This window comes from Pituophis catenifer, unplaced genomic scaffold, assembly GCF_029215685.1.
Source record: "Pituophis catenifer annectens isolate HBS135680 unplaced genomic scaffold, rPitCat1.0.hap2 SCAF_8, whole genome shotgun sequence".
In the NCBI taxonomy this organism is placed as follows: Eukaryota; Metazoa; Chordata; class Lepidosauria; order Squamata; family Colubridae; genus Pituophis; species Pituophis catenifer.
The window spans coordinates 84,496,659-84,513,634 of NW_027256888.1; the positions used below are offsets into that span (position 1 = coordinate 84,496,659).

Genomic DNA, 16,976 nt, shown 5'->3' on the forward strand with positions numbered 1-16,976 from the left:
GCCCCGTCCTGATGGGGCCTGGCCGGGGGCGTCCCGAGAGCGGCGGGTCCAGCCCAGGGCGGGACGGAGCGGGATGCGTTTGGGAGCAAGGAGACTTTCCGACCGCAGCCGGCGCCGAGCTAGGCCAAGGGGGCCAGGAGGGCTGGGGAACAGCTGCGGAGTCCCCGTTTCGCCAGAGCTGCACGACAAGCTACGGGCGGACCGTTATTCTGTCTTCCCCCCCCACCCGCAGGGCATCTCTGGACTCTGCGCTTGGAAGCTTCTCAGAGTCATCCCTTGCACCCAACCCGGAAACGCCCCGAAGGCTTCCGAGGGCCCCAGGGAAAGGTTTTGTGCAGAGGTGAGCCAGGTGGGTGCCCGGCTTGTCCTCCTTCCCAGGGCACTGAAGGGCCACCCAGCGCCTGCGGCCCCCCTCCCATCTCTGCCAATCGGGAGAAAGGCGGAAAAGGAACGGGGAGGGGGGGAGGGCCAGAGCCCACTCTTTGCTGGAACAACCAGCCAGGTGGCTTCTTTGGCAGGACCATAGAACCTGTAGCCATCGGAACCTTCCAACTGTTGGCATCAAAAAGGGGAAATATTATGTTTGGAGATGACATTGGTATGCTTGACTTCTTTTGGTAGAGCCAGGACTGTGTTGGTGCTGCCCTCCTGGCTGTGGCTTTTTAACAGTCGACCACAACGTCCTTCTGGGAAGAGGTGGCAGTGGGGCACAGCTTTTTGATGGTTCTCTTTTCTCTGTGGCTGGTTTCACTCGGGGTGGGGTGGGGGGAGGGGAAAGATGGATTTTTGGGATGCCTTGGGGCTGGATACTGTTGCACTTCCTACTTAGCATGAAACTCCTGAGGAGGCCCTTCATCAGCTACAGGTCATCTAACATCACAGGACACTGAGGTTAGTCAGCTGTTCAGGTCAATCTTGACTGACCAAGAGATGTTGCCTAAATCCTGCCCCTTGCCAGGTGTGGCCTGAATTGGGAGGTGCAGCCTCGGAGATCACTTCCCATCCTTGCCCCTCCAAGCCACATGGATTCCAGAATCAAACAGAGATGCAGCCTGGGAACAGAATTAACAATATTGCTTTCCTGCAAAGTGCCCATGTGCCTTTGCTCTCTTTTAAGCCTTATGGGAGGGGGCAATCATCTCCAGGCCTTACTCCTGAGTCGTCCCTTTTGTTTTAACTGTTCATACCTTCTGGCAGCTCTGCACATGCGGGCACTAGGAACAGGCTTCTACTGTTCCTCTGCCTCTCTGCTGTCCGACTCTGGAGGCTCCGGAGTCCATGCATCACTTCCAGATGGTCCTGGCCTCATCTCTGCCTCTGACGAAGAGCCTTCGTCCAGGCCTTCCCCAGACTCCAGGACTGACCCATGTTCCTCCCCAGCCTCCTCACTGTCTGACTCCGCTGCCAGCTCCGCAGGCTGCTGGCGGACCACAACATGTGCTGTATGTGGAGCTGCCCTTGAAAGCTGCAGCTGGTGCAGACAGAATCTGGAGCATGAGCAGTGATGCCCAAATCACAGTCTTCCATGGGAGCTGCACTAGTTGAGACTTGGCTTCTGGGTGCAATTTGAGCTGCTCACCACAAAACGCTTCATAGGCTTGGACCGAGCTATCTGAGAGGGGTTGGAGCTTCATCACCTGAGACTTTCAAGAAAAGATTGGACTGCCATTTGTCAAAAATGGTGTAGGATCTCCTGCTTGAGCGGGGGGGTTGGACTAGATGAACTATAAAGTCCCTTCCAACTCTGTTAATCTGTAAAGAGACCCCCGTCTCCCATGATCTGTGCCGATGCTGTGCACCCCAATAAAGGTGGCTAAGCATTATCACTCAGTAGGATCCCGGCCTTCTCAGTTGCTGCACCTGCCCTTTGGAGACCTGAGTCTCCCTCATCTTGCCCACTTCCAAGCCTTCTTTTCCCCAGGCTCTGGGTTGAGAGAGGCCTCTTGGAGCTGGTGAATCTTTGCATTGCACAGGACTTTTACCAGCAGGCTCAGGAAACCATAAATCCTCTCAGGTTAGTCTCTCTGCTAGTGAATCCATAAAAAGATGGAAGAGCAGCAAGACCAAAAGGCTTGCTTGTTCCTCCCTCTTGAAGCAAGGTTGTTGTTGTTTTTTAAGAAAGGCACTGGACTTAATATCTCTGGACAAGCTCGATGAAGCCGTCCGTTAACCTGTACAAGACCCTAGGAAGGTCTCAAGCAGGACAGAGGCATGCCCTCCCCACACTAGGTATCCTACCCTGCTCTCTGGGGGAGAGTCAGTCACTGGCATGTGCTCATTGCTTCTTTCCAAGGGTGCAGGGCATTCCATGCCAGTGCTTTCTCTACAGGTTCCAGCCCGAGTCCTTCTGGGTCAGATGGAGCTGATCTGGTTGGGCAGTGGAAGTCCCCTCTTTCTGAGCAGCCTCTCATTCGCCTCAGCATTTGCAATTTGCCCTTTAGAACCATCCCCCCCCGCCCCCAGGGGAGCTTAAAATCAGACAAAGGGTGCAGAAGACTAAACTGTAGGACAAGAAAAGCCACAGCCCTAATTTACAAAAAAACTGAATGGCAGCATGATAAAAATCAACATTATTTTAAAGGCTTGGGAGAACAAAAGTGCATTGACCTGGCCCTAAACAGAATAAAATTGACATCGTGTGTGTGTGTGTGTGTGTGTGTGTGTGTGTGTGTGATTTTAGAGGACGGGAATGCCCCGCAGGAGGGCATCCAGACTGAGGTCCCCTATGATGACCTCAGAGGTATTTATTTGATTCCTATAGGGCCCCTTTCAACAAGTGTTCCTTTCAGTCCTGGGCCCCAAGTCCCTGGCATGGGACCAGAAAGGAACTCCTGCCAGGAGGTGCATATGACCGAGTCCTCTCTTCAAAGCGCCCAGGTCCAGTTTTCAAAGGCAGATTCCACTTGCAATGATCTGCAATTCCCAGCTGCAGCACTGCAGTGAATCCACCTGTCCAAGGTGACCCCAGGGCAACCAGTTTCAAGAAGTATCTTCTCCAGCCTTCAGAAGAAGCTGGTGGTGCCCCCCTCCTTCCCCCCAGGAGGCAATGTCTGGAATGGAAATTTCTCTGCTGCAGCTCCAGCTCAGAGGGGTTCAGGCTCATACCAAAGAGGAGCCTTGTAAAGGCCCATTGGGGAGTAGCCATTCTTTACGGCTGGGATATTATAACTGTAAGGATGTAGCGATAGTTCCAGTTCATTTGTTTTGGCATGCTGCTGGTTGGTGTTGGTTGGCTTATTCCTGTGGAGATTATTGTGTATCGGGTGGGGGATGTTTCTTGTTCATAAAGATTGTGGGCCAGATTATTTGTTGTAAATTGCCATGAGTCTGAAAGAGTGGTGGATTATAACCAGCCAATGACAAGACCTTCTCAGAACCGTTTGGACAAGAGCCATCCTCAGACCCTTGAGTCTGGGGGCCGCCCTCTTGGCGCTTCGGTGGCTTGGCTTCAGAGGTCAACTCAGGGGGCATAAAAAGAGCCTTCCGGAAGCCCTTGGAAGGACACCGATCCCAGGCCAAGGTCCGCAGCTGCTGCTCCAGCCCCGGGTCAGAGACCAGGAGAGCCGAAGCTTCCATCTCCTGCCAGGCCAGGGCCAAGGCGGTTCGGTCGCCCAAGCCAGAGCCTAAGGGATCTCCCCCAAGAGCCTCTTGCCTCGGGGCTACAATTGTTCAGATCGGCGGCCAGGGCAGCCGCCTGCTTCCCGAAAGAGCGCGTCCGGAACCACAACGCGGGCGAAGCTTCTTCCTTTCAGCGGGACTCACTGGGCGCTCTGCACGTGCTCGGAGCCGCGCCTTTGTTCCGGGGCCCGCGAGCTCGCGCCCAGGCCCCTCCGGCGGCCGCCCCTGGCCAGTGGAGGCGGAGCGCGTGACGCGCCCTCGAGGAGCCCGCCCTCTTCCGACGGATCCGGAGTGGCTCCGCTTCGCCATCGGCCGCCGCCGCCGCGCCCAGCTCACGTTCCGAATGGACCCGCCGGCGAAGTCGGGGCCGCTCCTGCTACAGCAGCCACCGGGGTTGCTCCTGGGGGCCAAGGTAGCGACGGGAGGCGGGGATCTCCGGTCGGGGGGTTCCGGGTTCCTGCGCGCCTTCCTCGCCCGCCCCTCTTCCCGTGCAGCCGCCGCCGTTGCCTTCTCTTTCGCTCCCTCCGTGCGGGGGAAGCGCTTCTCCTTCCTGGACGGGCACTCCTCTCAGTTCGGAGACTGGCCCGGGCAGGACTCTTCCGCTGTCGGGGAGGAAGCTGGGTGGGCTCGCACTTCCTGGTTTTGGGACCGCGGGGTAGACGGAGCCAGGCTTTCGCCCTGCCGGTCTCCCGCCCTGGTGCAACTTGGCAGAGCTGCGGAATTCGGAAAAGTCGTTGCTCGCAGGAGGAGGCAGGCGCTGGGCACAGTTGTGAGGAAGACCCTCCGGCTGGGTTTGCAACACCGGGGCTGCTCGCCTGCAGTTTTTTTCCGCAGCCCGCCTGTAGTGGTTTCTCGGCCTTTTGCTGACTGGGGGAGGGGGCAGAAAAAAGCCACCCCTGACTCTTGGGCTGAACCTGCTTCATGCATTGGGATGCTACCTGTTGAGCTTCCCGCTGAATAGCGCAGATCGGCCTCTTCAAACTTCTGCAGAACCAGGGAGTGTGTGTGTGTTTCTGGCAGGCAGAGGGTGGTACAAAAACGTTTTCTCAAAGGCAGCGAGTTTTCTATCGCTGGAGCTTTGCCTCTTGCTTGAGGGTTCCTTGAATTTTTCTTCAGCTGTCCTATGGTACAACTTGTAAAAGTTTGAAAACTGCTGGTGTACACAAGGCATTGCCCTTTATTAAAACAGTGCAGTGTAAGAGACCCCCCCCCCCTTTTAAAAAAAGGGCATGAGCTGGCAACACTTAGGGCCCAAAGATCTTCCTGAATGCAGAGGATTAATCTCACACCTGGGGGGGCTGGGGTTTCTGTCTTGCACATGGGAAACCCAGTTCAGGCTCCAGAGCGGAAGAAAGCAGCTTTCTGCCTTTCCGGTCCAGAGGTTAATTCTGAAAGGAGCAAGAGGCAGCAGTCAGCTCTGGCGGGGGTGAAGGAGGGTTGCAAAGGCGTGGAGTAGGAAGCAGGGCTGCTGTGGCTGCTTTGCCATTTCTGGTTCTCGTATCCAGATCATCACCCTTTGGCCTTCCTTACCAGGTTGCTGCTCAGTCACTGCCTCCCTTTCTCTTGCCCCAGAGTTGAAGGTGGATTATTGAGCTAGTTAAGTTTTCATCTTTAGTTCTGAACAGGGTTGCACGCTCCTCTTTTATTCTTTTAATCAATTTATATGGCTGCCCATCTAAAGGTAGATCAGGTCAGGGAATCAATTCTGCGGGAAGGGTGCAACTACTGTTATTGAGATCGGCTCTAATATCAGAATCTTGCAAGTCTAATTGTGCTGTTCCTCCTCCTCCTCCTCCTTATAATCCTGTGAATCAGAGGCTGCTTCCAAATGTTAGCTCCTTACTTTGGACTTAAAAATGCTTTCAGCTCCTTTTGCATAGATAACACTTTCTGTGCATATTTCTGTCCAGGTCATTATCCTTACTCTGTACTTCATGCCGCATTGCACCCTTTGTCACCAGAAGGCTTCTGGGTGCAATTCAAGGTGCTGGCTATCAACTGTGAAGCCCTGCACAAGGGTCCAGCTCTGCAAAGGTGGTTTTTGCCCAACTGATAAGATCTGGCAGAGTGGTCTCTCCTGGTCCTGTCAATCAAGCAGTGCCGTCTGGTGCGAGCTGCCCTTCCCTCTTACAGTACCTGCCCTATGGAACAGCATCAAATGTGCTTAGCCCCCACCTTAGGGCGTGGCCTCTTTTCTCAGACCTTGGGTTACGTGAGCAGAGCGTCCTCTGAAAGTTTAGGTTAAAAATGATGTTTTTTGGCCAGAAGTTTGGGGTTTCTTATTGGTATTTTATATGTTTACAGTTTTTAGTTTATTTGTTCAGAGCTGGTGCAGAGTTGGGTGGCCTTACAAGTTTAATAAAAGTAAACGACTTTTTGGTAGTTACGACAGAGAAATTAATTAGCGTTGGAAGTGGCAACCAGGACTTCCTGTTGGGTGAATTCATTTCCTGAGAGGCATTTATGTCAATGCCAGAAGGCTGAGGGCCAGGATATGGATTAGGAGCAACCATATTCACATAAAAGAAACCTGGTAGGATGGAGAAGATTGTTGATTGATATGCCACTTCTGAATGCAACCTTTTAAGGAAGATCAGGAAAGGAAACCGTGGGGTGTTAAGATGACAAGTAAGCAGGTGCTCTCCAGACTACCTTTAAGTGACTGCATCAGGCCCTTGGACTAATTTAGCCATCTCCAGTGCTCTGGGAATGGAAAGGCAGTGGAAAAAAAAAGTTAAAAAGAGGGAAGTAGTTTTATCCCCCAGACAGAAAGATTCTGGGCAATATTGAGTTGTAGCACAAGTTTATTTATTTATTTGTTCAACTTGTATGCCGCCTTTCTCCGAAGACTCAAGGCGGCTATGGTTAATCCCTGAGGTCACAGATTATGTCCCAAGTGTGCCTTTATTTAATCTAATAAATAGTACTGCTATAAGTGATGATCCTCCACCCAATTATGCTAGAAACATGGGGCTCCCCTTGGGGTGCACCCGGAGGCTCCAGTTGGTCCAGAATGCAGCCGTGCGGGGGATTATGGGAGCGACGGGGCGCTCCCATGTGACACCTCTCCTGCGCGAACTGCACTGGCTTCTGGTGGTCTTCCGGGTGTGCTTCAAGGTGTTGGTGACCACCTTTAAAGCGCTCCATGGCTTAGGGCCAGGGTATCTACGAGACTGCCTTCTGCCGCCAATAGCCTCCTACCAGCCAGTTCGCTCGCACAGAGAGGGCCTCCTCAGGGTGCCGTTGGCCAGACAATGTTGGCTGGCGACCCCCAGGGGGAGAGCCTTCTCTGTGGCGGCACCTGCCCTCTGGAACGACCTACCCCCAGAGATACGCACGATACCAGACCTCTGGACTTTTCGTCGGGCCCTGAAAACACATCTATTTCATCTAGCCGGGCTGGCTTGATCCCATCCTTTCGGTTTTAATTTGAAATTGGTTTTAACTGGGTTGTTTTAATTTGAGGGCCGAAATTATTTAATGTCTTTTAAACTGCTTTTAAATTTTATATGTTATGTTTTATCTCGGCTGTTCACCGCCCTGAGTCCTGTTGGAGAAGGGCGGTATAAAAATAAAATAAAATAAATAAAAATAAATAAATAGATAGCTTTGGGCATGACCCTGAATGACATCCAGGAGTGTTTACAAAATAGAAGAACTACTGAACTGATTGGAAACTGATCACAGTGGCCACAAACATAAGACATAAGTAAGCCATAATAGCCAATGAACTACAAAATAGTCCTTGTTGATTTAAAAAAAACCTTCGAAGGAGGGGAAGGAAGTGATAAGGGAAGGTTGAGAGGACCTCAGCAACCTCATCATGTCTCAGGGATAGTTTCTTTGCTGTCAAGCTCCTGCCTTGTCTGCAAGCTTTTCTTCTCCTCAGAAGTAGGACCTGGAAATGGGGCAGGTATTAACATTAAATTCTTGCTGTAAAAAGGGGTAGAAGACTTCATGGTCCTGTCCTGACATTGGTGATTTATGAAATTCCCAAGGGTTCAGAATTAGTGAGGGAACATATTGGAGGAGGCCACTTTGAGGACTCCCCAAGCAGGGAACAGGCTTCTGAGCAGTAAATGCAATTGCAGGCAGGAAGGCAGGCAAAAGGTTCCTCATATCACTGGTGGGATCTGAGTTAAAAAGAGAAGCATCCTTGAAACTCTGTAAATGAGAAACTCGTCTGAAAATGGTGTGCTGAGTGTCAGGACAGGTTTTTTCTCCTGCCAACAAATAGTTGCTTTTGCCACCAAAGCTGGTTCTTTGCTGGCCCTCTCTCCAGATTCGAACGAGAGCAACTAGAAATGACGATCCTCAGATGCCTTTGGGCCTACTGGGAAAAGCAATCTTGATGGTTGCAATTCTTGGTAGGAGTAGCCAGAGGGTCAGGTCTCCATCCTTTCTTTTCAGCTGTTTGTTACTCTTAAGCATGCCTCGGTTTTAATTGCGTTTTCTCTTTTCATTTTGATCTTTAATCGACTGGTTGAATGCCAATTTATTCTAACCCTTGCTGGATTAATGTGAATTTATGTTTTTTATTGTTTTATTTTGCTGTTGCGGAGCACTTTCACTCTCCACATAGGAGAATTGATCCCACCCTCTATTACCACGAGAAGATCAAATTCCATCTTGGGGGTAATTTGGAAAGATTTTTTCTCTCTTGATCAAAACCTGCAGAATGATCCAAACTGTTTGATTGCCACTGTACTGTAGAGCCAGTGGAAGGGGCAGAAAAGAGCCACTTGAGCAAGCAAGGGCCTAAGTTGTTCGATCCTTGGCCTTTTGGCTTAGATGGGCAAAGAGGCTGGGTAGTCTGATCATACCGTTTATCCTCTCACTCTAGCAAGAAAATGTGGTTCAGGGCCAGGGAGAGGAACGACAACTCAGTTTGGCTGTGAAATTGCTACCCCACAATGAGTTGCCAATTTTTTTTGGTTAGGGGATTAGACCAGCCATGCAAGAGAAATCCATCTGTGGCTTCTAGATAGGTGGAGGTATCAGCAGTTGGGGAAGAGAGCAGCGGGTCATTTCCTGTATCTTGTTGATCTCTCTGGAATTAGAATTGGGATGCCTTTGTCCAATCCAGCTTCTGGGTCTGCAGATGTTTTTAAGAAACAGCTCCTAATTATTTGAGTGTTTTTTCTCCTCTTCATTGGCCTCTGATTAATTTCTGAATCACATGCTTGAAAAAGGTGAGAATTGTTAATTCTTCCCCTTTTTTTGTTTGCCACTAGCCATCTGGCAGGCGGTCTGATTTAAGATAATTCAATCCCTGCTAGGGAAGGATGAAGCACAGGGACGTAAGGTGGATTGCTGTGAAGAATAATTTTCATTATCTGGTGGATCCTCAGTTTAGTTGACTTTATTGTTAATTACATCTTTCAGATTTGCTCAGAGTGGGATAGGCCCAGTTGAGGTGTCTGAAATGTATTATCTGGGATGAGTTTGAGTCTGACTCCCAATGAAGTAGGTGGGGCCTTTCAGATTTTATTAGATTCAGGTCCCTTCTGGGTTTTTAAAGTCACCTGGGAGGCGGCCTCTGCTTGGATCCATAGCGGGTGTCTGCTTCTCTGAGACAGGACATGAGCTGGTCGCTTCAGCTCTAAAGGAAGCCGTGGTGTATGCTCTCCATTTTAAGGAGGTTGCAGAGAAGTTGGTTAAGGAAAAGCCCCAAGGGATCTAGGAGGAAAGAGATTATCTGGAGCCAGGTTTTAGGCTGGGATAGAGCATGTTTGTTGATGATCTTTGGCAGAGCAGGAATGGGGATGATGTAGCCATCCTTGTGTTCCTGATCTCTAGGCAGCCTTCAAGGCCGTGGATTACAGTATCCTTCTGGAAAAACTGAGGAGGTTAGAAGTGGTCCCATCCATTTGGTACTGGGGGGGGGGAAGAGGTCAAGTCCACCGCCCCTCATTCGTGGGGGTGCCACAGGACTCCAAACTCCCCTTTTTAATGTATCTACATGACACCATTGGGTGAGGAAATGATACATTTTGACCCCATGATGGCTTTAAGATCCTGTCCCAATGCCTGAATGAGGTAGAACATACTCTGGCTCAATCCTGACGCTACTGAGCGGCAGCAGAAATCTGGACTCCTGGTTCTGGGGATTTTCCATGTTTTATTTTAGATGGGGCTGCATTTCCTCATTCAAGACTGGTGTGCCGTTTGGGGGTTGTCTTAGAGCTCCTGCTTAAGGGGCAGGAAACTGCAGAGTATCATTAGCATATTGATGATATCTCAACTCTTGGTGACGGATGATCTCACCCAGTGGCTTCATTTTAAACAGGAGAGGAAAGAGTATTTTTAATTTTTTTTAATTTTTATTAAATTTGTATACCGCCCTTCTCCTGCTGGACTCAGGGCGGTGCACAGCCAAAATAAAAAACATCCTAATACAAAATTTAAAATTTGTTAAAAGAATTACACAACTTTGGCCCAAAATTTAAAACATTGCAACTAAAACCCATAGACAATTAAAAATCTAACATCTCAAAAGGGGGGGGGGGGTTACGCCAGCCCTGCTTGGTGGAAAAGAAAAGTTTTTAGGGCATGGCGAAAAGCCCGGAGATATGGTATCATGCGTATCGCCGGGGGCAAATCGTTCCAGAGGGCAGGTGTTGCCACAGAGAAGGCCCTCCCCCTGGGGGTCGCCAGCCGACACTGCCTGTCTGACGGCACCCTGAGGAGTCCCTTTCTGTGGGAGCGTACTGGCCGGTGGGAGGCTATCAGCGGCAGAAGGCGGTCCCGCAAATACCCAGGCCCTATGCCATGGAGCGCTTTAAAGGTGGTAACCAACACCTTGAAGTGCACCCGGAAGACCAACGGAAGCCAATGCAGCTCATGCAGGAGAGGCGTCACATGGGAGCGCCCCCTCGCTCCCATAATCCCCCGCATGGCCGCATTCTACACCAGTTGGAGCCTCCGGGTGCTCCTCAAGGGGAGCCCCATGTAGAGAGCATTGCAGTAGTCCAGGCGGGAAGTGACGAGTGCCTGAGTGACTGTGTGTAAGGAATCCCGATCCAGAAAGGGACGCAACTGGCGAATCAGGCGAACCTGATGAAAAGCCCTCCTGGCCACGGCCGTCACATGCTCTTCTAAAGACAGCCATACATCCAGGAGGACGCCCAAGTTGCGAGCTCTCTCCGTGGGGGCCAATAACTCGCCCCCAATAGCCAGCGATGGCACCAGCTGGCTATATCAGGACGCTGGAAGCCACAGCCACTCGGTCTTGGAAGGGTTGAGTCGAACCCTGTTACTCCCCATCCAGATCCGCATGGCCTTTAGGCACCGGGGCATCACTTCCCGACCTGGGGTGGAGATGTACAGCTGAGTATCATCAGCGTACTGATGGAACTCCACCCCAAAGCCACGGATGATCTCACCCAGCGGCTTCACATAAATGTTAAACAGAAGGGGTGAGAGGACCGACCCCTGCGGCACCCCACAAACAAGGTGCCTTGGGGTCAACCTCTGCCCCCCTGCCAACACCGACTGCGTCCAGTCGGAGAGATAGGAGGAGAACCACCGCAGAACGGTGCCCCCCCCAACCCCTCCAACCGGCACAGCATGATACCATGGTTGATGGTATCAAAAGCCGCTGAGAGATCTAACAGGACCAGGATAGAGGAACAACCCCTATCCCGAGCCCTCCAGAGATCATCCACCAATGCGATCAATGCCGTTTCCATGCTGTGCCCAATCCTGAAGCCGGACTGGAGTGGATCCAGATAGACAGCTTCATCCAGGTACCTAGGAAGTTGTCGCACCACCACACTCTCAACAACCTTCGCCATGAAGGGAAGGTTGGAGACCGGACGGTAGTTAGCCAAAACAGCCGGATCCAAAGCGGGCTTCTTGAGGAGGGGCCTCACCACCGCCTCTTTCAAGGCAGGTGGCAAGACACCCTCACTCAAGGAAGCGTTGATAATCCCCTGGAGCCAGCCTCGCGTAACCTCCTGGGAGGCCAGCACCAACCAGGAGGGACACGGGTCCAATAAACATGTGGTTGCGTTCAGCCACCCCAGTATCCTGTCCACGTCCTTGGGAGCAACAGAGTCGAACTCCTTCCAAATGACATTCTCAAGACCGGCCTCCATCATCCCGTCTGTACCTACCCAGTCAGAGACCAAGCCTTCCCGAATCTGAGTAATTTTATCGTGCAGATACTGAACAAAATCCTCAGCGCGACCCTACAAGGGATCCTCCCGCACTCCCAGATGGAGGAGGGAGCGGGTCACCCTAAACAGGGCAGCTGGGCGGTTATCTGCCGATGCAATAAGAGCAGAAAAATAGTTAGATTTTGCTGCTTTTATCACCACAAGGCAGGTCTTAATATGAGACCTCACCCGTGTTTCCAGCACTTCATCTCCCTCAGCTCCTCAGAGAACCAAGGAGCCAGGTAAACTCGGCGACGGGTCAGAGGCCGCAAAGGCACGACTTGGTCCAAAGCGTCAGCGGCTGCTCTATCCCAGGCGGCCACCAGCTCTTCAGCCGAGTCATGAGTCAGAGCCTCAGGAAATGGCCCAAGCTCCATCTGGAACCTATCAGGATCCATCAGGCGCCTGGGGTGGAACCATCTGGTCTGTTCCGCCTCTCTGCGGCAGGGTGTGGCGGTTAGAAAGTCAAGCCTAAGGAGGGAATGATCCGACCATGACAAGGGCTCAATCACTACCGCCCCTATCTCAAGATCATTCGTCCATTGCCCAGAGACAAAAATCAAGTCCAGAGTGTGTCCTCCCGTGTGAGTGGGTCCATGAATTAATTGGGTAGCGAGCCCTGTGAGTGGTTGAGGGCTGGCTCTCTAACTCCTTATCAACACCAATTGAGATCGACCTTGGAGAAAGGAGCTGAACTAGTGCCAGGCTGAACTCGCTCCAAAGGATACCGTGGTCGCTGAAGGCGGCTGAGAGGTCAAGGAGAGCGAGAATAGTTGCAGTGCCCTGTTCCCACTCCCGCCACAGATTGTCCATGAGTGCCACCGAGGCTGTCTCTGTCCCATCATCAGGCCTCACTCCGGACTGAAAGGGATCCAGGAAATCTGTTTCATCCAGGACCCCCTTTTTTCCTTTTTGCTGCCCTCCTTTGCCCCATTCTTGATCTGCTGTCATAGCCTGTCTCTGTTTGCAGCGGTGGAAGAAAAGCTGGTTTGTGCTGTACCCAGCAAGTCCTCATGGAGTTGCCCGTCTGGAGTTCTTTGACTGCAAGGAAGGAGCTGCTCCAGCTGACCGGATCAGTACCAAGAGGCTGGACAAGAAGATTGTGCGGCTGGCAGATTGTGTGAGTGTGGCTCCTGCCCTGGACTGCAGCCCCAAGGAGGGCTTAGCTGCCTTCTGCCTGGAGACCAGCAGCCGCACCTACGTCTTTGCCACCGAGCCACAGGAGGCGGCTGACTGGGTGGCGAAGCTCTGTGAGGCAGCCTTTCTGGTGAGCGGAGGTTGTGGAAGGGGGGGAGTAGCTAAAGCAAAGGTAGAGCTAAGCATTCAGGATGTAGAGCAGTGGTGATATCTGAACCGGTTTACTACCAGTTCGCTGGCCATGAGCAACAAAAGGAGGCATGGGAAAGTAAGTAGAACAGTGTGGGGGAGGGTGATCAGCTGTGGTGCATGTGGGAAACTTTTTAAAAACTTTTTTTACTATTGGCTCAGGCGAATAGGTAGTAAAAAATGCTTTAAAAAAGTAAAAAAAATGGTTCTGATGATCGTGCGGCAAACTGTGATCATTGGAGCCTTTTTTTTTTTACTTTTTTAAAGCATTTTTTTACTACCTATTCACCCGAGCCGGTAGTAAAAAAATGCTTTTGAAAGGTAAAAAAAAAGGCTCCAATGATCACAGCTATGCTGTGCTGATCGTCGGAGCCGGGTTTTTTTTACTTTTTAAAAGCATTTTTACTACCTATTCGCCCAAACCGGTAGTAAAAAAATGCCTAAAAAGTAAAAAAAATAAAAATGGCTCCAACAATCAGCTGAGCGACGCTCAATCTTTGGAACTTTAAAAAAAACTTTTTAAAGCATTTTTAACTACCGGTTTCGGAGAACTGGTAGTAAAAAAATGCTAAAAAAGTTTAAAAAAAGTTACAAAGATCCACATCGCTCAGCTGATCGTCGGAACTTTTTTTTTTTACATTTTTTTACTACCAGTTCAGCGAACCAGTAGCATTTTTTACTACCGGTTCAGGTGAACCAGCCCGAACCGGTAGCATTTCACCCCTGGTGTAGAGCCACCCACACAGGATGACTTTTGGGATGGGAAAGTGGAAAAAGGGTAAGGCCATCAGAGCCAAAGGGAAGGAAGGAAAAGAAGCTCCTGAGAAGTTGACAGGTAGGTTGGTACATGCAGAGGAAAGTGGGGAGTGGGGCTGAGTGACCGAGCTGCGCCCTATTTGCCCCGTTATGAGAGTCCTCCAGAATTTGGATCATCAAGCAAAATGTTCTGGGTTTGGTCAGACCCAAATTTAGCACTATGTCTAATTCTGGGGACCTACTTTAAAAAGGGTTCAGCCAACCTGGAACGAGTTCCTGGAAAGGAATAAGCTGGATCAGGAGACCTGGGAGAAGACAGTGAAGAAAGTGCTTCCCCCCTTTGAGCGTCTGGAAGCCCAGAGCTATTAGCTCTCATTCTGGAATGCTGGGCCCAGAGACTGTTAGGGGCAAGACTGGCACCATCTGTTCATCTGGAAAACTCTGGGTTGGGGAGCTTCATTGGATTCATGCAGAGTAGATCGATCGACTTGAGGGCCCCAAAGATCAGGATTTGAACTCTTTGACACCAGAGCAGTTGCCAATCCTGTCAAGACTCTGGGCAACTGAGGAAGAATCGGTTGTTTTTGCTGAAGTGCCAGGTAAGGGCTGCCACTGAGACCTTTTATGCTCCTCATCACAGACTAACCCTGGGAAAATGACCCCATCTGCTACGGAGACCGTTGGAGAACGGGACCTGGAAATGGCCACAAACTCCATTTACTACTCAAGAGAAGAAGGTAGGACTTAATGGCTGAGTGTGGCTGGCATGTAACTTGGATGGTCCAACTGGTCCCCCTTGGAAGCTTTTATTCAGTGGCAGCACTATATGTGGGCTGAGAGGTGGGATTGCTTCTGGTTTTCAAATTGGACCCTGCCTTGGGAGCTACTGAGGTGGGCAGGAAGTACAGGGTACTCCTGGGTGGCATGGTATGTGCTGTCCCACCCCCCGTTCTGCAAGGGACGGAGTTGCAGTGCCCGGTTGCCTCCCTGCAAGCACAGCTGTCCACTCTGACTCTCCCCTTGGCTGTAGTGAATGAGTTCTGGGTCACTGTGCAGAAGACTGAAGCTGCTGAGCGCTGCAAGCTGCAAGGGAGGTATGTGCTGAAGGCCTCTTGGAACAAGCTCGTCCTCAGAGAGGCCCCCTCCAGCCTGCCCCTCTACACATGGCCCTATCGCCTCCTTCGCAGATATGGCAGGGATAAGGTGAGCTTGTCGGGCAGGAAAGGAATTGGGCCCTGGGGTTTTGTCTTGTTCCCTTCCCCCTCCCCCCCCCCCCCGGGAAGACCTGGGAAGCAGGGTAAAGTTGGACTCACGAGCCACAGGGGGACAAACTTATCCCCAGCACTTGCTTTGCAAGGGTAGGCTCCTCAGGGGCTGCCCCCCTTGCCCTGGGGAGGCCCTGGCTGACCACAGAGCCCCATGCTTCTCTTCCACAGGTGATGTTCTCCTTCGAAGCTGGCCGGCGCTGTGAATCCGGTCCTGGCAACTTCACCTTTGAGACCAAGCAGGGCAACGAGATCTTCCACATGGTGGAGGCTGCAATCCAAGCTCAGAAGGCCCAGGTAGAAGAGCATCGGCAAAGCAGCAGCTCCCTTGAGATGGAGACCCCTGGCGTCTTCTCCCTCCAGAACGCCATGGCCAACTCCCTCAGCCTGGAGGGAGAGGGCGCTGCTGCTGCTTCGGAGAGACGGCCGCCCAGGTGCACCTTGGCAGCCAGGGCCAGCGTCGCTGGGGAGGGGAAGGAAGCCGCCATGCCCAAAGGGCAAAACCCATGGCCGAGCTCTTCGCTGCGGCCCTCCCTCTCTGGGATGGCTGGCTCTGTGGAGGACACCAACAATGTCTACTCTGAGCCTCTGGATGCGGTGAAGGGCTCGCGGCCAGACTCCCTCTACGCTGACCCTGTTGACAGCCAGCGTCAGGAAGAAGGGCCAGGCCGGGGCTCTAGCCTGGCGGAGGAGCAGCCCAGGCCACGGACTTGCGGGGTCCAGAGTGGCAAGCAGCACATCTATGATGAACCTGAGGGAAGAGCCCTGTGGCCCACCCCCACTTCGGCCGCCATCTATGATGAGGCACGTCTCCCCTGCGAGGCCTGGCGGACTCAGGGCTTGGAGAGCCAAGCTGGCTATGAGTTGCCGTGCCTTCCTGGAACCGGTGATTATGCTGTCCCTGCCTTCCACCAAAAGGCTGGGCTGAAACCCCCCAGGCCCAGCCCTGCTCCCAAGCCTCCCCGGGTGCACAAGAAATCCGCTCAGCCAGAGGCCAGCAAGACCAGAGCAGCCCCCACCCTGGGCCTGGAGGGGGTCTGTAACAGCAACAACAGCAACAACGGCAGCGACCCACTCTACAGCCGTGTGCTCAAGCCGCCCTCGGCCCTTGGCCCTTTGGGACCTGAGCAATCGGTGGACGAAAGCCGGCCAGCCGCTGTGTATGAAGACCTGGGGGAGATCTGAGAAGGGACCCTGAGCTGGGCTGGAGCCGGAGCAGCCTTTCCAGTGGGACCTTCTTCTGCAGGCTGCCTGCTGGGGAGGGGGGCTGGCCATGCATACGCCTTCTTGGAAGAGGCAGGCTGAGACCCCAAGTGACAGCAATCTTGTTGGGCAGCAAAGGCTGCCTCTTCCAAGAGGGCTCTAGCCACTGTGTGGGAATGGCCTCCAAAGGGAGGACGGACCCCTGGGGAGCACACAGCCCCCTCCTGGCCCCCGGGACATCGCTTCTTTGGGACTGCAGTCTTTGGCAGTAAGCCCAGAAAGCCTGACAAGCCATTTAGGAGGTTGCTGCTTCCTTTGGTTGCTGCAGAATACTGGGGAGAGCCCCTGCTGGCCCACTGCCCCCCCCTCCCCCCAATGTTAGAGGCAGCCTGCATGGTGGGCTGAGTCTTCCGGCTCTGTGCCCAAGGCTGCCCTGCCTCTGCAGGAGACTGAGAAGGGCTCCTGTGGTAGCAGAAGTCAAGCTGGGGCGTTCGTGGGAAGGAGCTGAAGGAGACTCACTCGCTCAGGCTGTCACAAGGAGGTTTATTGACACAGAGCAGAGGATGTGGCTGAGCCAGGCCGGAAGAGGGCTGAACAACAGAAACCAGGAAGTGCCACAAACAGCCCCTCCGCCTCCTTCCCCATGGAG

The 16,976-nt window shown here is 52.5% G+C and overlaps 1 protein-coding gene across 1 annotated transcript; it reads left to right on the top strand.

The window, feature by feature from the left end:
* Nucleotides 1–11: 11 nt before the first annotated feature.
* Nucleotides 12–16,717, top strand: DOK1 (docking protein 1). The gene is made up of 8 exons (XM_070949185.1): nucleotides 12–340; nucleotides 1,922–2,014; nucleotides 2,790–2,877; nucleotides 3,674–4,459; nucleotides 12,748–13,044; nucleotides 14,500–14,596; nucleotides 14,890–15,062; nucleotides 15,296–16,717. Exons 1-8 carry the CDS (start codon nucleotides 12–14, stop codon nucleotides 16,307–16,309), a joined length of 2,877 nt encoding a protein of 958 aa, XP_070805286.1. The 3' UTR covers nucleotides 16,310–16,717.
* Nucleotides 16,718–16,976: the final 259 nt, after the last annotated feature.